A 23,341-nucleotide genomic window follows, 5' to 3' on the forward strand; every position below is an offset into this window, starting at 1 on the left:
AGGCGGGACGGAAAACAGAGCTAGGTAGCAAAAATAAGGCAAGAGGCGGGAGACTTTTGAGAAAACAGAGGTTCTATGCTAGCGTACGTTGCTAGCGAACCCTTATCCTTGTGATATGTAACGGTGGCGATCGTAGCGACGCCCGCGCCGGCATCTACAAGGCTTTAGATAAAGAGCTCAACGGACGAGGCCGACTTTCTATTTCATTCTTGTCGCTTACCCCTCTGCCCGGGCCTTTCGGTCAGGTGACCATGTGTCTTTATGATGACCTCTCCCCCTTAAATCTGAGTAAGGCGCGTAGTAACGACTTCGACGGACTGATGCGACGAACAAGACACTCCGAAGAACCGGCAAAGAGGAGTCGAGACGTTTGCCTATATCAACAGCATCTTTCCGACAAATATATTATTACCGGGTTGATCCGAAACGGTCTTTTCTGGCTTATATATGGCTTATATAGAACTATGCCACTGCTGCGGGTATCCCGGTATTTGGTCCCGTATATGTGACACAGAACAGCTAAACGCTGGAACAATAGAGGTCAGCAGTACTGTATTGTAGTTACTGGACTAAAAGAAATCACCGGAAGCAAAAAAATAAAGGGCGAAGGATGGTAAATGAGAAATGCTCCATTGCTGTTGTTTTTAAGTTGTACCCTGATTAATCTCCTTTGCTCACTCTCGTTGGCATCAAATCAATAAACTGATAATTTTTTCAATCGACTTCTACCGTAGATCCCTGAATCAGGGATGATTACTGCATCACAGATTGTTACAGTGGAAACTATTGTTACAACGAAGTTTAAAAACATCATCGTAAAGGTAGTTCAGACCGCTGTAGCAATCATAAGCAGCTAACAAAAGGCAAAGTTGCCCGTGCGTCATAAATCGTCACGCTCACCTCGGACTGACGCTGAAGGGTAAAGGGAAATACAGCGCAACGAGACAAAATAGACATATGTCGGCAGTTCCACTTAGAACAGAAGTTGGTTTCTGTTAAAGTTTTTTTTTTACTATAAAAAACAATGTAACAGAAAATTTTTGTCGAGGCACTTGTGCGTTTCGTACTTTCAATTGCACCTAGGACAGAGTTTGCTAGGACAGCCCCTGCTGCATTTAAACTTTTCTTTATCGTTTCAGGTATTGGATGGACGCGAGCACCTAGCGACCATTTCGGAAGCCAAGGAGGCGCTGTTCACTCACGAGCAAGGTAAGCGTTTTTAGCGATGTTTTTCGTGCCGGCTACATAAGATATTGAATCAGCTCCTTGGAGTAATCAGTGCAATGATTCGTCAAATCATCACTTAGTAACAATGGAATATGTACGCAATTAACACCTATTATACGTGCATCTCCTATTCGAAACGTAAATGAAAATCCAAAGACCAAACGGCACACCTAGACTACTTTTTGCGCAGTAATAAATTACTCTGGCCTATCCGTCAGGCTGAAGGTACCCAGCAGTAAAACCACAACCGTTCTTCTATGTGCACCTAGAATTTGAGGTCGTCTAGGTATTAACAAAATAATATAATCGGTCGTTTCGTAAACACTAAAGATATGGTGGTATCATTTATTGTTTTTTGCTCATCTTATATATTTATTATATATTTTGGTCATCAGTAGGGTTACATCGCAGGGTACGGATTAGCTTCGATAGCTGAGTTCATCTATGAGCCTGATCAGCAGTAGTAATATTTTCAAGTGTTACTACATCATTACTATCATGCAAGCATTGCCTGCCCTGTAAGATAAGTTTTAGGCCTGTCTAACAAGTAGCATATGATATCAGTCTTTCGGTCGAAAGCGACCTCTTATAGATTATAAGCTGGTACAGAATTTTTTTTTATTATCAGTAGGGCTACAATGAATGGTTCATCGTTCAAAGCTGTCTATTTTATCTTATAGGGGAACCTTATAGTTTTGATTACCTGCGATTCATGTGCATCCACCCAACCAACCTACAAGTAGCGAAAGAACCCCCTGTGAAAGATTCATATCGGCGAGCAAATCTCAAAACATTTTTTGGCTCAAAAAATAACTTAGTTTCAAAAATAATCTGAAATTCAAGTGCTATTGAGCTGGATAAGAAAAGTAAGTAGCGACTCAGGTCCGGCTACAACTGCACCTGAAAGCTTCCTCGTATGTTTCGTGTAAGTCTCTCTTCTTGCCGCTCGAAATTAACATCGCAGATTTTGTCGGACGTATTGAAGTACATTGAGTGCTCGAGAAAATCCGATCCGATCGTTTTTTCGATACGCCTTAGTAGCAGAATGAAACAGGCAATAACGAAACCATCAACTGGGGGGCTAAATGACAGGGCTCTCATCGGGGCATTCTCTTGGCACGACGAAGTTTAATACATACGAAGCTAGTGATATCTCCTTGTATTGCCTCTTGGAAAAAACCCATGCTGATAAAGTAATAAGCGGGCCCAACTAGCTAAAGCTGTTCATTTAGCAAGCCTGAATGGTTATCTACGATGACCCAAGATAACACTTAGGCATCTAATTGTTTCAGCGAAATGACAAGGACCTCCTCCTTTAGACTTTATTTTTATTATTGCTTGTTAAGGTGGCATTCAATAGTCGAAATGGTTACTATAACTAATTGTGTACTTTATGTTGTCTCCTTTTGCTCCTTAATCCACTTTACTCACAGCCACGTTTGCCAAGGTCAAATAGGCCCAATGACAACCTATCGTGTGAAATTCCGTGCGCCGCCCTTCTTTTCTCATCTGGCGCGTCTGTGTATGCTGTTCATGTACGTCGTTTTGATATGCTTTTAGCATGCACAGCCCCTTCAGAGCGTTCACCTTTAGTTTACTCTCCTAAAGGGTCCGTTTCTAAATCTCATAGCATCTACAGCTGTACCTGGGAATTAGTTCCTCATCCATGTGTTGGTAGTTTAGTTGATAGTAACGCAACACCCGCTACACTGTGGCGGGCATGAAAGGCACCTAGTGCAACTGTCTGATTTCTAGCTCGGCCATGGGTTACTGGAATTGAGCTGAATTGTTGTAGTCTTGCTGCCGGTTTGTAGCAGACACCTCTCTTCCGTTCTTTTTTTAACTGACCGCCGTCTTTCATGATTTCTTCTCGCTTGGTCTAGGTCTCCCTACGAGACTGCAGCGCTTTTCCGCCGGTCTCGCACAAGAGCCTATGAACAAATTGAAAAAAACAGAACTGCCGGGTTTCGCCAACCCGTTGTCCACTAGAGTCGACGAAATGAAGCCTTCGCAATTTCGATGACGGCCTGTCAGCAGGCACAGAGATCCGCCTATGGAGAATACTACCATAGTGGCCAGCAGTAGTTGGTAATATTGCCTCTATGTTAACCCTCATAAAAACTTCTTACCTATTTTACGGTTGCTTCTACAAGCTTTGGTTGATAAGCAGCAACCACCTGATCAACAGCAGGCCTTAGGCCTTACCAAGCAGGAAGGCCTGCCAAATACTAGTACGTTGCTCGCGTCAACGACAACAGTAACGCCGACAACAACAAATATAGCGTAGAAAAATGGTATAGCCATCGCCTTATGTTATTCGTATGCTAGCCATCGAGAAGTCTTTCATTCGGCGTCTATTTCTTGTCGCCGTACAGTAAACTGGTAATTTTTCGCGCACTACGCGTTGCAAGGCCATAGAAGATATAAGGGAAACAAAGGTAAGTAGAATGGCCCGGCTGTCCTGCCGTCTAGCTTTGTTTAACCGACGAAACGTCAGCGTTCGATGTTTGCGCTTTTACGTCAGGTATCGTCCATTCAATTGCATTGGGCTACGCTGTTGGATGGATGATTCATTCCTTGTATATTTGCAGTAACTCTGAAGAGTATTAGAAGATCTAGATCCCTGACTTTTCTTCTCATTTTCAAGTCCTAGTCTCCAGTGTTGTATTTAACTCTAGACTTGGGACAGGCACGAACCTTACGGACCAATAATAGAAACAGGGTAAAGAGCGCAGACTAGAGCAGACAAAACCAGTAGGAAGACTTAGCTGCACTTATTGTGGAAACGTTTGATGAGCAGCCAACACGCCCATCCACCCATCAGACATCGGTGCGAGGAGCGTCGGATTCTACATTTCATACCTCGAATTCCGGAACCTCATTGCCTGAATTCGACGCTGATTGAGTTTGAGTGGAACAGATGGGCATAGGGATTTAGAGCAAATAGAAAAATGCCTGTCAGGGAAGGCGAGATATAAGGCTGCATCTGAAACTGAGAATCCGGACAGTGAGCGAAAATGAAGGGTCGAAGAAGAAGCAAGGTAATCAAGGAAGACCTTCGATCACAGATCAGAAATAAAGAAAGGATGTCATGTCGATTGAACCCCTTGTCTTCTATCTTCTACTCGCTAACAATCTCGCTGTGGGTCATAGCCCCTCATCTAGCCATAGTATTATTATAATCATTATGGGGTCGTTGTTTAGCTGTAGAGCTCATATCTATTCACTCGCACCTAATATTCATTGGACTTGCAGCTATTTGTAAGGCTAGCAGCTCCGACACAGATGTAATCGTTGCAGTTTTAGCAGTAAAATGATTCTCATAATGACGCTCTCCTCCACCGCGCTGCCGACTCTCCGATGTTATACGGAAGATAGTGATTTGTGGGCAACGGCAAGCAACAGAGAAAGAGGCACATCTTCGTAGGCAGCCGCAACAGCGGGTGTGTGCGATTTACACGCATCTCTTGATTGCAGCAGCGGTCATTTAAGTAGTAGGACATAGGCAAAACCCGTAACACTAACGACAGCATCAGTTGTAGCCGAGCTTGGCAACAACTGCTGCAGTCTGCTGCAGCTCGGGAGCTCTGTGAGCCACACTGTAAGCCATTACTAGGGGGCTGCCACCTTCAGAATGTTTGCGCGCCTCATCCCATCAACGAGATATACGAGCCTGGGGTGGGCGTAAGCAGGCGACGAGGCGATGGCCCGTCCATTGCATCCCTTGCATATTGGCCCTGGCAATCAGTCAGCGACGACTGGGGTGCCTCGGCCGCTGTTACGGTTCCCTATTAACAGATTTATCGCACTAGGGAAAGACAGAGTCTATCTTGTTAGTGTTCTCATCGTAAGGCGAACACGAAGGGAGTAATCAGTTGCGGGCACGAGACGAAGAAGATGAGGGTCGTGTAATGTCGGTTCGAAGAGGATGCGATGTTTGCTCCATTCATACCAATCACAGCTTCTAAGGAAACTCCTGTCTGCATCGAAAAGGATGAAGAGCAGGCTGTGCATTGCCTGGTTTATTTTCGTCGCATTGCTTCAGGAACTTGACGGAAAGAAGCAAAGGCATACCAATGGACAAAGAAAAGCTGGCCGTCAACGTTCATTTTCGCCAAGTGCAGAGTGTGACCGAACTTCAGCACTTGTTCGCAACAAGATGAGCTTTACTAGGTGTGGACAGGCGGGCAGAGAATCGTATAAAGACTGCTATGTTGCCTGCCATTCTTACCTTTACTCATGCGTGCCATCTTGATAGCGACCAGCAACCGAAAACTTTCCTTTGTTCTTGAGAAATCTCAGTGACCTGCGTTTCTCAGCTGACTCTGCAGTCAGGAGCCTTAGGCCGTTGCTAGCAGTGCCAGCTATAGTTGTGGTAGCGCTTCAGCCAACATTAAGGGGCTCTAACATGTCGACGTCCCTCAATGCTAGGAGAACAATTGTTGCAACAAGACCTGCGATATCTGGGGAGACGAGTTTTCTATGCAGATTTGGTTTGTGTGTACGGAAGTAGTGACTCTCACCATGTTATTTATTCGAAACCCTTCGCGCTCTTTCCACCGGCCATCGCTGAGTCTTAAATCAAGTATCCGTCTACCTAAGAAATAAGTGGCAGGCAGATAATGAGGAGTCAATTCACTACTATTACCAGCACAACACTAGGATGGAAAGTTTTGAAAACCTCCCTTTGACTCCAAAACCCAATCAAGTTTCTTTGAACCCCTTTCCCCTTTTCTACCCAGTACCTTAGAGCTGCGCAGTAGCGCCAAGACATAAAAGGAGCCAACAATGCATTCGCAGGGCATAGAGTTGGTAACGTATAGAAAGGAATATAGAAAACATCAATGTTAATGGGGCATGCGCATTCCATAAACTTGCTAATATATTTATGCGACAAGATATATATAACATATTTAGATTAGAAAGACACCTGTCAGCACACTCACCAGTACTAATGCCTCTAGGGATGCTGTAAAGGGTAAACCAAGTTAAAGACCTAGAGACGAAACTGACCCGTAGTGGCACTTCTCCAGTTATTGCGTGAATCGGTTTTTTTTCTGTTTTTCTTCTGTCTTTCGCCCTAAGCGTTTTTCTTAGTCATCGCATAATTTTTGCCGCCGCAGGACTCCACTTGATGCAATATCAGCACCATTGGCTGTAAGCTCCTTTTCGGACCTGTTAGTTCTGCAGGCCCCAAAATCCCGTTCCTCGCTAACATCGTCATCAGGATCACCAGCAGCAGCATTGCGGCTAACTGTAGCTTCCTCTTCTATCAAGCGACAGGCTTTCTCCGAAAACGTCGTAAATGTCGCCGTCAGCCACAGTTTCTTTCTCCTTTGCTCGTTCTGATGCTACCATCTCCATACAGTTTTCGGATACGTCTGAGCCGTCTAACAACCGCTAGCTCAGCGGGCAGCTCCTCTAACTAGCGGCAGTATCTAGGTTCGCAACAGCTTAGTAGGGCTCATCTCCATTGGGTCCTCCATTGCGGCGGAGGGTCAGTTGCAAGACAACGGAATACATTTAGACACGTAGGAGTTACCAAACCCTTACTCTATGCCCCACTTCCGCACTAGTGGGGTGCGAGTCAGCATTTTCTCTTTCGTCAGCTTCGCCAAATTTACGTCGCTGTCGCTCAACGATCTAGCAAGTAACAACAGTATGGCAACCTAGCAAAAGCGTAGCTACTGGCGATTATGGTGACCGCCCATGTCGTAAGACAGAAGGAAACAAATGTTGCCTAGTCGGCCGCAGTTCGGCATTCGGCTAGCCTAACTCGAGATCGCACATCGTAACGTCGATCGACTGTTAGTTGACATTAGTTGTATCCGGCCTCAACTACCAAGTAGCGAGTCGCAATATGCGAATTGGGTGCTGTAGATAAGGGGCCACACATATTTCCTCTATCTTTCCGTAAGTGAAGTAGACGGTGAACAAAAGGCTTGTACAAGGACCGATCACAAAGCTCTGTGCGTGCATCGCACCGCCGGTCCGCACTGCAAGGCCTTCGAAACGGACAATGATCAATGTTTTCGCCTAGGATGATGGCGAAGACCTCGAGAATTGTGACGATTCGGTAAAGTACTTGCGGAAATCACCTCGGGGGATATGCAGTTGCTTTCTCTCACTGCCCGAGCTTTCCCCATCGCTTCGCTAACGGTCACCGAAGCTCAACAGATACTATTGTTATTATGATTAATATTATGATAGTTATAACTACAATAGCTAGTGATAATAGTTAGCAGACGACTTCGATAAAGCGAGCTCATGCACATGTCGTTAGACATCACACTACGATATTACGATATAACGCACAGCTCTGGCGAGCCAAGCTTTAAATAGGAATTACTGCATAAAGAAAGCGGTATACGTATGTTATCCTATTCCGAAAGACAGACAAACGGGCTCCGACTGCCGGCCAGTAATCCAGCAACGAGGCGCAACGACAGATGACCCAGATATAGCTAGAGACAGGTCCGGGAATTTATTGACGCTACCAAAGATGGTGAGTGACACACACTAATTATATTGCCATCCATATACGCGTATTTAGAAAAGCATACGCAGAAGTACAATTATGGCCCGCTTTGTAGGTGGTTACAAATTTGAGTTATGATATTTACGAAATGAATAAACAAGCAGTGTTGTAGGCATGGGGGCGTCTAAGCGATCTGTGATTAATAACATATTGCTCTATTACCGCTATTATTTTGATATCAACCAATATAGAAGACATACTGGGCTGTATAAAAAAGTGAAGCATACGGAACCATAAAAAAGTCAACATTTTGCCTTCAAACGCTCCGACTCGCGTACGATATTTACTATTGCTTTTTTACTTCATTACCGCCAAGGCCCTAGTCGAAAAATATAGATCCCTGAGGTTGGATTTAGTAGAAGAACCATTTAAAGGGACGAGCTAAGTTACTTTGAAATCTTCTGCGCGGCTTTGTGTGCTGCTAATCACGCAGTCGCTATTAAGGCCCAGACTTCTGGACCATGTTAAGATCTCCAGAGCCAAAGCAGGTCCAGCGTCAGCCATTGCGCCAGGGAGTCTGAAATCGAAACAACTATCAGATTAAAATATTATGGTGAACTTATAATCTTGAGGTGATTGTTCTCCAATAACTTTTCAAGAGTAGGACATAGATATGCGCATATATCTATCTATATAATGTCTCGCTCACAGACGCCGGCTTTTACAACGCATGATTTCTATTTTAACTTAGCGATAATTACTCTTTCAGCACCTCATCATAAAGCAGCGTATTATTTGATGAAGTAGTACACCGAAAAGTTCCATATTCTTGTGCAGTTCCGTGCAATATCTATTTTTCGATTTAGTCTAAAATTTCAGTGACAAATTTCGGCAAGTGGAAACTCCTTTATAAGCTCTTTAATATTTTATTAGAACGATATATGGCCAGTTTAGCTAGGTACACTGCTATGGCCATAAACAAAATATATCATTGTCCAATGTCACCTTTAGATAAGATGACAAGACATTTAACAGTTAAAATGTCATTGTTGTACTAGCCGTGGTTTCTGTAAGTGGCACAGTAACTTTTAGAAACTAGTTTTTACCTGACAGTGTTTTTTCTTCAACTTATGATGTTTGAGTGTAACTTAGTCTCCTTTTACTTCACATCAAGTATGCTGAATGGGTGTCCATGAAAAGTGTGTGTATCACTTAGTTTCTGTTTTACGCATTTCTTGGCGTTCCCAACGAAACCTGAATGTATGAAGACAAACTAACCCAGTTAGAGCCAGAGGTGGGGATCTGAGTAGACTCTGGGATGGTCTACTGTTCAGGACAAACACGAGTAGTCAAGATTAATCTAATCCGCTTTTGTTATTCTTAAGGCATAATAGTGCTTTACGAGATATCACTTTGAATTAGCTAAAACAACCGGATGGCAAAATAGAATAGGCACGACTCTTGTAGAGCTGCAATCCAACTTAGCAGCTGAAAAATGCTTACTAATAGATCGCCATTTGTGCGTCAGTTGTCCAAATATATAGTCAGAAATAGATACCAAACGTAAAGGAGATCTGTCATATACAGCCTCTGAAATATTTACTATATGATCAAATATAACCGTTGTTTTTTACTGAATAGTACGTTACGTATGCTTTTAATCATGAATTCGACACATGTGCTACGTGGGGATGTTATTGTTTTTTTATGAGAGATTCTGCTTCTTTCTTTCGGTGGGTGTCAGATACAGCTGAGCAGGAACCTTCTGCAACTGCCGTCGTAAGCTTTCTGCGTTTTAGGCGAAGCAGGATCCTCCAGTAATATACAAGTTCGCTGCGAGCGTTGTTATGACCGTACGCATTTGGAAAGTTCGCACTCTACAGCTTCAGCTAGTATTCGCTGCCGCTTCCCCATTACTTCAGTTGAGCTCCTTGTCACCGTCGTTGCCACCCTAGACTCTTTCGCTTACCTTCAAGCGGAATGAAGATATGATTATTTAAAAAATGATCACATCTATCAATCAGCAATCCATCTTTGATTGCGACAAAGAGCGTGTTAAAGGGCTGGTACACTGCGACTATCTTTGCTGCAGATCTCCTTCCACCTCCTGTCTGATTCTCCCGCTAAGGTAGCTCCTGTCTATGATAGTTTCATTCTCTGCCATCTCCATCACGATGAGTTCGCCCTTTCCACCTTCCGTATACTTACATACCGCCAAAGCCTTTGCCCCCCCCAATTTACCTGTGAGCCACTCTCGTCTCCCTAGCTACGTTTGTCATTCGCTCTTCTCATTCTTTCCCTTTTTCGATATGCCCTTTGACGCTTGTTCTCCGTGCCGCCGTTCCGAGGGGGCATGCCATGCATACCAAATGCGGTCGGTCATCGATGGGCCGGCGGTAGGTCCATTGATAGAAGCGCAAGTGGGTGAACGCAGATGTTCCGGGCGACGAAACATGGTCGCTGCCCCTTGGAGTAGAGAAGAAACACGCTTTGCTGTGACTGCAGTCTTGTAGAAATGGCTTTGTTCGTCTGTGCTCGTTGGCTCATCTCCGTGACCGTGATGCCTCACGACATCAACTTTGGGAATCATAATCGAGTAACAACAGCATTCAAGGTGCATAGCGCCCAGCTAGACAGTAATATTTTCCTGGAAAGTCCTATTCAGTCTTTAACTTTGGCATTTTTATCTCCTTCCCCAAAGGATGTTCTGATGCTTGTTCGGCCTTCTTATAATAATAAGTCTCCTTGGCGCTTGGTCCGCGCTTCTCTTTTCTCTGATGCAGGTTCGCGTGATTGTTCATAAGCGTACCTGAGAAAGCACCTATTGCAGCTTCACCGCTAATTTGTGTAGAAGTATGCTTTCTTTTGCGTGGAATCAGCACGCCATCTATGCTATGCTGTACCCGCCCAGATTGCGTGGCGGAAGCGGGCAAATGAAGGTGGACCGGGAGCATTCGCTAAGAAATGTGTAGGGTAGGGAAATAGCAATGAGCGTATAGAAGCTCGCACCCAAGCTGATAGACGTAATGAGATCATAGCCGCAACCGTAAAGAAAAGGCCGCAGCCTCTCCTGCACTGTCCAAGAGAATACTACATGGCCACAACCATTACATCCCTTCACAACTGCAGCTGCTGTTGGTGAAATTGAATCTAAGAAGATCCACAGATCCAAAGACCGGCGCGTTGCTTCTCCTCTATTCGGTTTTTCCGCTCGTCATCTGGCCACCATTTCAAGCGTGACTGTCGGACCTAATGAAATGAGACGTCTTCATGCAATATCCTTCGCATTAGTTCCCATTTTTCTACAGTCCTATTCTGTACTCCCGCCAGTCTCCTCTATGCTACCCCCTGAATGCTTCGATCCATTCCGCCAGATCGAATAAAAAATCGTACGTCACTTCGCCTTTTCTACTGCCCGCCTTCTCTGTGTACTTACGTATAAACCTACTTACTTACCTACACGCTACCATACCCGAAGGCCGATTCACGAGATTCGCCCCAGCCCTTCCAGGGCCCATGGTTCACGTTCAGTTCATCCCGAACTGAAAGCAAAAGCAGACAGATTCATACAGTCGGACTGCAGACTTGTTTAGGCTGTAGGGTTTATCGAAATGGATCTAGATGTGCACCAGCCAGAAGTGTGGCAGCACGTGTCATTTCTTTCCAGCTGAGGCGCCACCATCGCCTTCGCGACTGGCCGCTTTCAGTGCGCTATGAAAGACGGCGGTGGGTGCTATCAGAGATGATAAAAAATGAAAGGGGTACAGTACGCAGCAGCAAGATTGTACTGGCAGTGTGGTGACTGGGATTCTCTCTTTTTTCTACACGCCCGTAGAATGCTTCGTCGGTTACCCCCGGTGCTCCGGTTCAGAGGAAAAAAATATAGAGAAAAAAGGGGCGTCGTTGGAAGTTACCAGGGATGATACAGATAGAGAGAATAATGGAAGAAAGTTTTTTTGTTACCATCTAAGAACCATCCTCACCCAGATCTGCACTTCGAAATTCCCTTCCCTTTGACCGTAGCTCCCAACTCGACTCTACCTCCAGACTGCTGCCACGCACCGCGGACTCAAGAGTAAATCTGGAGAAAGATTAGAGTCGATGAATGAACGACAGAACCGACAGGTGAACCAATAGACTAACCGAGTGCGATCTAACTTAACAACGAAGCAAGAAGATGAGTACACAAGGGTCTCGAAAATATATAAAAAATTGAAAGAAAAAACTGAAGTGGATCGGTGGCGGTAGTTGCAGCAGGAAGGACGGCCAAAACTGCTGTAGTAGTTGTATGGAATGGCTCAGTAAATGAAAACGTGAGAAGAGGCCAACAAAAGGTCAGATAAAGTGGCAGAGGTTGAAATTCAAGTGAACGAGCGGACGTAATTAAGCATGCCATTGCTCTCTTCTTGATGTCGCATACGCCTGTGCGAGTCATCTTCGAACCAGCACACATCTTCTTTATCTCAATTTGTCGATGTCCAGTCAATTTTCCTTCTCTGGTTGGTTCTCAGAAGGGACTACCAACTAGTTAGGCTATCGAGCTCTCGACCTCCAATCTTCATCGACAGTCGTTGGCTCTCGATGGCTTTAGTCGGACTTTTTACTGCCATCATCAAAATCGCAGCCGCGACAACCCCTCTGAGTGGTTGTGGAGGGACTCGTGGAAGGAAATGACGTGGCAAGGCGACACCATCGTTGTCACACCATTGGCTCTTAGGTTAGAACTCGACCATGATCGGTGAAGCAAGCGGAACCAGGCATCACGTGCGCAACATACCAAACGCAACTCTACTTAAAGCTGAGCCGCGATAGTCTCTGAGAGGCAGAGCTACTACTACCCTGCGTATGTCGCACTACCAAAACATAATATATACTACACTCAAAAGTTTAAAGAAAATACCACACTGATCAAGTGTAAAAATTGACGTAACACATTCGGGCAGGATGATTTTTTTGAGTAGAGAGCAATCGAAGTTCGAAGCGTAGTTGCAGCGATAAGAAATAGGAATCCATAAAATAGACTCTTCTTATAAGACTAAACAGATTATATCAGCTTTAAAATAAATTGGGGGCTCTTATTTTTCGCAGCACAAAAAAACATCGACCCTTCATACGTTTTCTCACGGGCCTAAAGTATTATTCTGGTGTGTTTGTTCATACGGCGAGATTGTAAGTTAAAGAGATTACAAATCGCCTGTTCAATCGTACCCAATGCTCACAGGCAAAGGCGCACAATGGCATTAAGTCAAATGTCAATGTTCAAGCAAATATCAATATTCTTCATAAACCCACTTTCTTATATTTTTCTAAATAAATAAAGGCAAACCCTTATTCAACTATATCTAAGTCGACGCCCGGGCTTACCAGCACCCGCTGGCTGCTCGGTGTCCTACAGCTTACATCAGTGCTTGTACCTATATTTAGGCATTTGGAACGCCAGTCCGTTGTTCTATGCCATTGGCATTGACCCTTCGTCTTGACGAAAAGCAAATGAGCACACGTGAAAAAGCCTCTTAATTTATACATAAAAATATAAAAATGCTGACCTTAAGCATAGGCAATAAAATGAGTACTAGCCAAAATTGCACAGAAAAGTGCTTTTGTGGTTCTAAGTAAAACAAAAAATATTTTTTCTCAGCGTCTCAATCCTTCTAAGCACACAATACGATATTCGTTATAGGATAAATGAAGGATCTAATCTAGAAATTTGTCCCGAACATACGTTTTTGGGTGTCAGCTGCAATCTTCTAGTAATAAAACTCATTGACTGGGGCAGCTTTTTGAAAATAAACGACACTTACCTAACTAACCGATGACGACTAATGACTGACTCTTGTTAAAACGATATAAGGAGCACATGAGAACGGTTCGTGCAATAAACCACAGCGCCATATACGTGTAAATAGAAGAAATTCAATGCAGCTTCTTGATAGCCACATAGCGTACTACAGCGTTCTGCCGTGTTGTAGTGTAACAGTATTGTGCTTGCCTACTCTCCTTACGGGATCCTTTTGAAGCTATCATTTTCGAAGCAAAGCATCGATACACCTCATTTCGAACTGAACATTGGTTTGAAGCAGTGCTCGATATATGGTAATAGCGGACGTGAAATGCAAGATATTTCGCCTGTGAACTCAAACAAAGATGGTAAAGTATGTGCTCAAAGCTAATATTTTTGTGGAGCTCGTTAAACACATTCAAAAACACACCTTTTGTTGAAACTGGCCCAAGCAACCTGTTTTTAGGCATTCACCGTTGTGATGTATTCCCTCTTAAAACCCCAGAAGCGATTTTCGCTTCAAAATATACCACGGTCTATCAAGACGTTCTTCATGTACCTGCTAGCGTCAATGGAAAAACAGGAGCTACACGGAGGGTAAACAAAGGGTTAAGCAGGTTGATGGTTAGGCTGGTCTAAAGGGCGAAGTACCCGAAGAACAGCCTTGTGAAGCTGTCTCGTGTGAAGTCAAGTCTTATAGCGGGTTGATCCGGCAGAACACGAGCCGTTAATCGTGTCGGCCACCTCAACCCCTAAGTCATCCTCTGTGAGTAAGCCTAGCTTGCCAGGGCTCCTCGTGGGCCAACTTTTGCAGTAATCGCTCGCACTAGCCATATAGAAGCTGCGGAACAGGCATTGTCACACAGCCACATGTAACACGGCAGACTATGCCAATGTCGACGTGGAACAGCAAAGCTCAGGACAATACCTTGGCGAGAAGGATTTACGTCACCTCTGAGTCACCACAACCCACTTACAGATCCAAGAATGCAGGGCAGACTAAAAGAGGCGTCCCCTCTTTCAACAGCCTTTCTAAATCCATATATATACGGCTCTAACAAGACAGCTAGGTGTTGTATCGCATGTATGAATTTGGTTATATCGTACTTGTTGTGTAAGAGGGTATATTAGAATGACATGGGTCCATTTCACAGTGGGCTTACAGAAAGTGTTTGGTCCCTACACTGTTGCTAAACTAATATTTTGTTGTATTATCATTACGTCATCACATTGTTCCGACAATTTTTTCCAGTGACGTGGAGCACAAATTCGAATAATAGAGCAGATTTAGAAAGAGAGAGAGAGAGCAAGGTATTTCCCTTTACTTTTGCAGAGCCTCTATATATGTTTAATTTGCGACTGACGGCAGAAATGAACAAACTTCTTTGATCATTCATCATTAGATATTACACCACCTTATCGATCAAGGTTTCTTTCTTAAAAAGTTGACGTCCTTCGACTAACTGCAGATGGGCTATCCACAATCGGGGATACCTCATTTTCCTTCAAATCGAAGAACGGCGACAGTCGAAATGCAAGCGTACTTCGCTCAAATGCACCAAGTACTAACAAATAAAAACTGCACATTACTATAAAAAAAAAAACAGAAAAATTTCATCGTTGTATTACACCGCCGGAGAAATAAAACGCAATATCTAGGGTTGAACATCGGCGTTCCTTACTCAACAGTTTGCAGAATAAAATCCCTTACCAAGGTGTTCCATTATCCATGAATAAAAGGCTTTATAATTAACTATGGGACAATTGTATGTACTGGTTAAACCTTCAGGCATCCTGCAGTGCGTCATACCTAACCAAAAATTATCTTGTAGTTGTCAAAAAACCGAGGTCGAGTCATAAGCATTCGGCGTCTAGTGAGTTCCGTTAAGCGTTCATGAGGCCAAGATTCTTCGGTGCGTTCCACGCTTTCGTTGTCACGTTTGCGGCTGCTGCTGCTGCTGTTGTCGTCGCTGCCGTTTTATGGGCGACTATCCGGGAAAAAATCGCTTAATTACAAAGTGTCGTAGCAAAAACATGTATTAAAATGAGAAACTTCGTTATAAATACAATTGCAACGAATCTCTGAGGATAGGGGGGTTTCGCATCTGAGGGTTTCGCCTACGTAGGTCGACGTACGGTGGTAATATACGATTTGAGGTGGTTCATTAGCATTTATATTACATATAAGCGTAAAATTAATACGAAGTAAAATGTCCAATATTGTAGCTAGAGTCATTTTATAGAACACAAAAAGTAGCCACGTGAACTTATGACGAGGCAACTATGAAATGTATGATTTTACATTTCGAAACCAAGAGAAAAGCATTATGCGTCTCGGACGATGCGTTTCTTTGTAGTGTATACAGCAATATACCCTTATAGCTAAGTACACACCCTTTACTTGGTGCTGTACCATATCGCCTCCAACGCTGCTAGCATTAACTGTGCACAAACGCACTTTGCAAGTAAGTAGAGCCCAAAACGGTTTAATGGGGCAGACGAAATACATATGCCTATTTAGATCAGACCCGAATGGTTGCATTGGCCCAGACTGAAGAAGGTGGAAAAGGACTGAGTAGAGCCAGTTCTCGTAAGTAAGTTGCACTAGAGCAATCAGTGAATCCAGCCGCTAAAGCTACCTGGCCGTCTGCACGAGTTCACGATGTGCATGCTGGCAGTCCTGGGATTTGCACGCATGTTGCTGGTCCTTCCAATTCGACAAATGCTATAAGGAAACTTACTCCCAGTAGCTTTTCTATCTGCCACCGTGCATCAGTTTAAGATAATGGAATGAGACCTGTGCCCTTACTACTTCTGCGTCACCGCCATAGGTTGCACCTGTGACTGCCAGCTATGCTCACGTGTTTTTCTGCTAGTTAAAACCGTCTTTAAACGGATCGCGTTTCAACAATTTTGGGTCTTCTGAAAAAACTGACGAATCCACGGCGCAGAAGCTAGAATACGGATGCAACAGTGTAGAGCAATACAGCTGTCGCCCGGTGCAAACCGACACTGGTGTGCCTACCTAACACATACCGTCCCGCAAGCGTCGAACACAGGGCATCAGCCGGGCACGGCTTGACCGCTGAACCCCTGCTTTGAGAGTGGCTAGACACTAATACAGCGACAGCAATAGCGGTGGACACCCCACATACACTCCTTACTCGAAGGAATCCAATATAGGTCACACGTCCCTACCCGTACGCAAATTATAAGGGAGTGACAAGAAACCCATGGTGCGGGGGATGCGTCAGCCTGCACGACTTGGTCGATTTTTCTGCTGATCGACACGCACGCTGGTTGTGCATATACCTACGTATCTGGCAGGTAAGCGTGGGAAGAGGCGACAAACAAGAACGACACAGAAAATTTGCAACTGGGCTGCTGCTGGGAAAATTTGCTGGGAGCTGACAAACATGGAGCAATGCTTCATGATGGCTGTATTGCGTAGAAACCTATGAACCTATGCCGATGTTATACCCGGCCTGTTTGTGGGCTTTCAAATCTGCCCCCTCAGTTGACGATGTATGTTGTTTAGTGCAGTAAATTAGGTTGCAATACCATGTTCGTATGCGTTAGGTAAAATAATTCCCTTGGTATTTACCTAACTATTTGGGCAATACGCTATGAAGGGGTGCCGTTTTCGGAACATTTGCTGCTTCGGTTGTTTCTTACAGAACTGACCATAAGCTGTGTCAGTTGTCGAAATAGACGAATGTAGAAGTCAATTCATAAAACAACAGTGACGTAATAAAACTATTATAACTTTATTGCTTTAAGAAGACTAAAGATTATTAGCCCGATCGCAGCACTTATGCTACAAAAAATAGATTAGACAATGCCACTATTAATATAACTTCAACATTACATTATTGTCAACGGTAGCAGCATCTCTTGCAATTTGCGTCCCGACATTTTGTTGCTGACGCCATTCCGGATTTATCTTGAATACAAGAACGATAAGGTTCCGCGTACATTCAGCCAGTCATGCTACATGATGCGGATTTTGTTATTCCTATGACAGCCGTCATCGCAACCAGTCAGCAATTGATCTTTGTAGAGTTTATTGACACCCTTTAATTTACCTGTGTTTTACTAGCGCTTGGGCCTTGCGCTAGCCAATGTTCAGCTTTATTTCAGATTTACCTATCTTAGACGACGATAGCTACTTTGCAGATAAATGCTAAACTTCTGATAACGACGGACCACGATTTAACATGCATGCCAGGTTGCTTCTAGCAGACTGGTCTTTAGATGTAAAATCCGTTGTTAGCGTGACCTTTCAAACACTTCGTGATGACTCTGACCGCGTTCTGGTAACTCTGGTAACTGGTGATTGATAAGCACCGATGGCACGCAGAGAACAACATGACACAGTTGGCCGCTAGATTCAATGAGTAACGGTTAATACGGTTATTCTGGCGAAACTGGCGGAGTATCGCATTAACAGAAGTGAGCACGATTAAGCAAAGCAGCAGCTGTTAAAAGCACTGATTGAAGATTTGGTAGAAAGGTAAATTCTCCGTTTGCATAAAAGAAGTAGGTCCGCAATAACACATGTTGTTATTCTATTAACGGTAAATTAGGAAGCCGATGCCCATTGATAGGTCGCGACCTAAGCGTTTAATATTTAAAATCGTCACATACATCGAGTTCTGGACATGCCCGCTGGTGCCGCCAACCCCGCTAGCGCCGTCGGCATTTGGCTTTCGGACATCAGCTATTGCGGTATGTTTTCTGTTAGCGTCAAGCCTTAACACGTATTGCATAGTCGAAGAGATAACGTTTTGCTATACATAAAACATATTATCGGTTAGCGGCGGAACTCTGGGACACTTGCATTTATTGTTATGTCTACGAACGACACGATGATCAGGCCTCGGAGGCTGAGATCGATGCATTGATGAATAACATCATAAACTTTGCAATCCTTGACCAAGACATACAGATCGAAGACAACGCAAATGATAATTGTGGTACAGTTAGCTTTTTGATAATGTTATTAGTAGTCTCATATGTAAAATCCGATTTATGTAGAAACTGCTACGGAGTAATATGGCAATTTTATGTTAGCGGAACCCCAAGAAGGGAGACATCTAATGACGAAGTTACAATAAACTCTGAACTTATCTACTAGAATTTTTCGGTGTGCGAAAATGCAAATTATTAAAAAAATTATTACTAGTTCAAATATGAAGATGTCTTTGGGGATGTGTTTCATTTATGAAGAGAAATGGCGCTTGCGAATATCCTATAAAAATTGATTTGCAACTATTTGTATAGCTCGTATTGCCAACAGTTGGGGAGAAGTTGAGAGGTGTTGAAGACAATTGGGATGTATCAACTGCTTCACTATGCAAGCGTCTACTTTATAAAGTGATTATTAGTTGGGCTTCGAGGGTGACTACTGCCGTTACAGTTGTACCTGACAATAAAGCAAATATGATTCTCTGTTCGGTGCACCATCGGTGGCTAAGCGTGGCGACTGCCTGATATTTAAAGTTCACAGTGTCGGCTGGTGCAAACTTCCGAGAGCGTCGCATATAAGTTGCTTTTTACAATGCGCTCTAATGCACCTATTACCCCGTAGTCCTGCAAAAGGTACCGTATGCCGGCATCTGGAACGTCTTAGGTTCGGTTTCACCAGGCCATATCCTCTGTAGTAGCAGCGACGATGTTTGTAGTCCTTGTGAATAACTGAAGTATAATTGTAGTCTAGATGCTTTAGTTAGTAAATGCATAAACAAATTATAATAAATAATGTCACAAAAATGCTATGTGGCAATAGAAAAGTTGAAAGAATAATGTAGATTTTGTTGAGTATATGTACCACCATGCACGCTATAACTATCATTGGCCTTCTATAGACAAGTCAGGCTCAATTAAACAATCGAAAACGGATAAGTTAAGGCTTCTCGTTCGGAGCAGATCTTGCCGCTGGTAAACTACGACTACTGATGGCCACTGGCACGTTTCTAGCATCGTAGCACTCATTACAGGATCGTAATTCTGTTCAAAAATGCTTGGCCAGAGCTCGTTTCGGCCTGGCGTGCCTTACCCTTGACGAGACACAACAATTTACCGACGAACAGCCACTCTTCCCGAAGCAACCCATCTTCTCTGTAAAACAAATAACACCTATCGATTTGCATAATATATATGTGTGTGTCTTCTATCGTTTGGTTACCTTCTACTGTTACAGGCTTTGCCAGTTGAATATGTATGTTTATTTGCTTTGAATATGGACCGTTTTGATTCAATACACCCCGACAGCAGTCGAAGCACAAAAGGCCGTTTAAAAAATGCGCTAATAAAAGCGTGTCTTCACTTCATACATATTGCTCAGGAAGACTAAGCTACCGCGTGTATCATTTCTTAATAATGTATTTCCGCGCGCTTTGTCGTGCATCGTGTAATTTTATCGGTTATTGGAAATAATATAAAGTATTATTATTGTTATTATCGAGTTAACAGATAAGTTTAGGTCGATTGTTTCACTCGTCCCAAACCAAAGAGTTTTAAAAAAAATTGTGCTTTTTTTCACCAGCTTTCGTTTGAGTTTTCATTTGATCAACATAAAAGAACCTGATCCAAACAGCCGATGCGACGTACCGCGTATAGCTACTCTTCGAAGTTTTTGAGGGCATACTGCTTCGTTTGGTTTGAAATAAAGACTTTTACCTGCAATACCTGAACCACTCGTAATGACGGATACCATGGCGTTAATGGAGGTGGGCGATGAAAATCCACAGCATATGCTGCAATAGAAGAGACCAATGTGTACCGACCTCTTGCCGTTATTCTGGACTCTTCTGGATCTCTGAAATTGATCGTGTCCTAAAGAGGCCATTGAGCTGGGCGGAAATTTGTGCTTCATGACTTCAGTAATGGCCATATATGGCATTAATAAAGTACGGTAGGCATGGAAATACGTAAACAGGGACATCTTTCCTTATAGATGATGGTAAATCCAAACAGAGATTACATATGTTTAAAAAAAATTAGATCTTGAAGGAATCCTTCGACCTAATCCATCCGATTGTCTTCTACTTAGCTGGCGTCTAATTTCTTAAACTGTATAAAGTGTACTACATAGAGGATGTATATCGATAGTTTCTGAAACTATTAACATTGACCGTTCTGAAGGGCAAGGGCGACTAGTAACAGTAGCAAAGAGTGTTCAAAGAAATCTCATAAAAAATAGTTGTGCTTTCAGGTATCTATTTATTGACTCATATTATAAAGCAATTTTTAACTAGTTTGTACTGATTCCAATCAGCTAACTAGTATCAAGGAGATCTTGTATGAAATAAGCGAAGAGCAGATTTGATAATTTCTCTATGAAGTTCGCTTAACTAGCCTATGGATACTTTTAACCTAACTCAATGGCATTTTCCACATAAAGAGGATATTACGACGAACATGATTTTCCAGGTAAATCGCGAACCCACCCTAATTGCCTATTACTAAAATGTAAATATTACAAGAGACAATATAACCCATTAAGCCCAATAGTCTTTGCGGCATTCCGTTGTTTATCATACGTCAGCTGCCGCTGCTGTTGTTACCGCAATCGGTCCTTCCAGGTTGAGTCGTTTTTTGGTCAATTCATCTCTTTGACTGATAACCACTCGGAAACATCCATCTCCCTATCGATATCTTTTTCTTCGCAGATGACGTATGATAGAAATTTTGACATTTAAAAGCTTCGCGAATGTTCTGAAATTGTTTGCGATGGAGGTAAGACGACGGAAGCACCATTACCGAACTAAGGTTCAATGTCTCTGTCCACCTTTCCTCAGCCCTTACAACATGCCTCGAAAACTATTCGTACCGTACGTATATACAAGCATAACGTACTCATCTAAATAGCTAGCCGTGAGTTTGCCACCATAAGAATTCAGAAGAATAGAAAACGATGCCAGGGACGCTTCAGGCAGGAGGAACACCGAATATTCGCTGCCATTGCACTGCTGTTGCGTCTCACCTGTAGAAATGATTTATTCTCTGTCATGTTTCGAGAAACCACTGGTTCCATAGAAAGGCGTTTATTAAAATGTACGACACCAACCCGATAATCCGCTCTGTTTCTCGACTATGGCGCCTACCGTCGCTGTTCCTATTGCGGTTACCAACGCCGACCCCCCTTTGACAGTCAAAGCAACGGGTTTATTTTAGACTTCTTTCGTTGATGTTGTGACTATGGATGTCGATAGTGACACAATCGTATTGCTAGAAGAAATGTTGCAGTTTTGGCTATTTGTTTCTTTCATCAGCCAGCTTAGTTGATTGATCAGATATGAAAAGCATATGATTGTTTGTTAATCGCTTTGATTACAATCTACTCTGTACGAAGTGTTGTTAGATAGAGTAGTGCTGGTGGCAGTGGCATCATTATTGCACCCTGTTCGATTATGATCATTACATTGGCACGTTTGTCTAGGTTTATATTGCTCTTGTCCTCATGGCTGTGGCAATACGGCCGATGCTTTTCCAGCTGTAGCAGAACCATATCATGTAAGTTCAAGTTACCAACGACGCTGCTAACAAATAGCAAACGAAGTCAGTGAGACTTCGTCTATACCTAAACGTTCTATTTAAAACCGAATATAAAAGGCTACTTTGGAACCTGATCGAATACCTACTTACTATGCCTTTTTTCCGTGTTCAAGGTCTACATCGCAAAGGGCCCGAGATTATGGGCTTGTGCTTTGCTGTGCGTTATGCACACTCGACCTGTGCAAATAATGAATGTTATTCGAAAACCTGCACCGTTCCCGGTAATTATGAGAAAAATGCAGACGACATTACTGTTCGCTTTGGCTTACATGCATCATAAAGTAGGGAGCCTGTCGGTAACTTTTCAAACTTCTAGTTAGAGGCCGTAAACTAAACCACATAACAGCGTTAATAGAACGACATATTTATATTCTATATATTATATTCTAATATCTAGATATTCAATAGAAAAATATTCGAAGACAATATGTGTCAGGCTATAGTAGTTCTGCAATGTAACGATAGGATAATCACAATTATAACTTCTCGAACAGTGTCCCATTCTCGACGTCGCCTTATGGAACTATTTTGTTTTTTTTTTTAATTTATAATATATTTCGTTTGTTCGCTATCGCTCACCTAGCGTCCGAACTAGAGGAACGAATCGTGCGCCAAACTCAAGGGCTCAAGCAAACTGTGTTCGCAGCTCTATTAAGACATGTCAAGCTACTCTATATGTTGGGTGGACAGCTAGCGATCTAGGTAATTAGGGCAGATGGCCCCATGTAATTAGTGCTAAAAGTGAGATCAGCGCCGTTGTTGTTTGTCGTGTTGACCATCAAACGATTATTGTAACATATTTTGTTACACTGTTACGGCTTCGTCGCTTTATAACGACCTGAGAGGCCTGTCCTTGTGCTTCCTGTGCTCACGCAATTCGCTAGCGCAATTGTTGATGCTGGCAACAACAAGAACTCCGCTGAACCTGCCCTAGGTTTAAAGACGGTTTTCCGCACTAGCTACCTAGCCTAGTTATAGTTTCGTCATGTATCCGAAACCATGATGTGTATATACCCAAGATCCAGCTTCAATCTGACCCTTTTCATCGTTCTGTCCGTAGTTCTTGCCTAGTCGAGAAACAGCTTGACTTCTGTAATTTGAAATTTCTCGTTTACCAATACCGCACCAGCGAATTGCTCCTTAATAGCCCTTAGAGCCTTGAATAAAGCTAAATCTGACAAGGTCAATAATATCCCCTTTCTTTAATTCAGTGCCTAAGACATTCCGTCAATTAGTACAGTGTACACAAATAAGCGCAAACAAGCTCAGTGAACGATGGACTTGCAAAGGCGAAGCGC

General features: G+C 43.2%; 1 protein-coding gene across 7 annotated transcripts in view; it reads left to right on the plus strand.

Annotated features, from left to right (window-relative positions):
* Positions 1-23,341, plus strand: part of LOC111245953 (solute carrier family 4 member 11-like) — a 424,503-nt gene that overhangs the window by 298,637 nt on the left and 102,525 nt on the right. For all 7 annotated transcript variants that reach the window (XM_086981588.1, XM_086981587.1, XM_022795003.2 and 4 more), the window contains one exon: positions 1,140-1,209. In XM_086981588.1, the coding sequence (XP_086837714.1) occupies positions 1,140-1,209 (70 nt within the window). The remainder of the gene's footprint in view (positions 1-1,139; positions 1,210-23,341) is intronic.

The sequence above is a fragment of the Varroa destructor genome, unplaced genomic scaffold, assembly GCF_002443255.2.
Source record: "Varroa destructor unplaced genomic scaffold, Vdes_3.0 BEIS01000002.1, whole genome shotgun sequence".
Taxonomy (NCBI): domain Eukaryota; kingdom Metazoa; phylum Arthropoda; class Arachnida; order Mesostigmata; family Varroidae; genus Varroa; species Varroa destructor.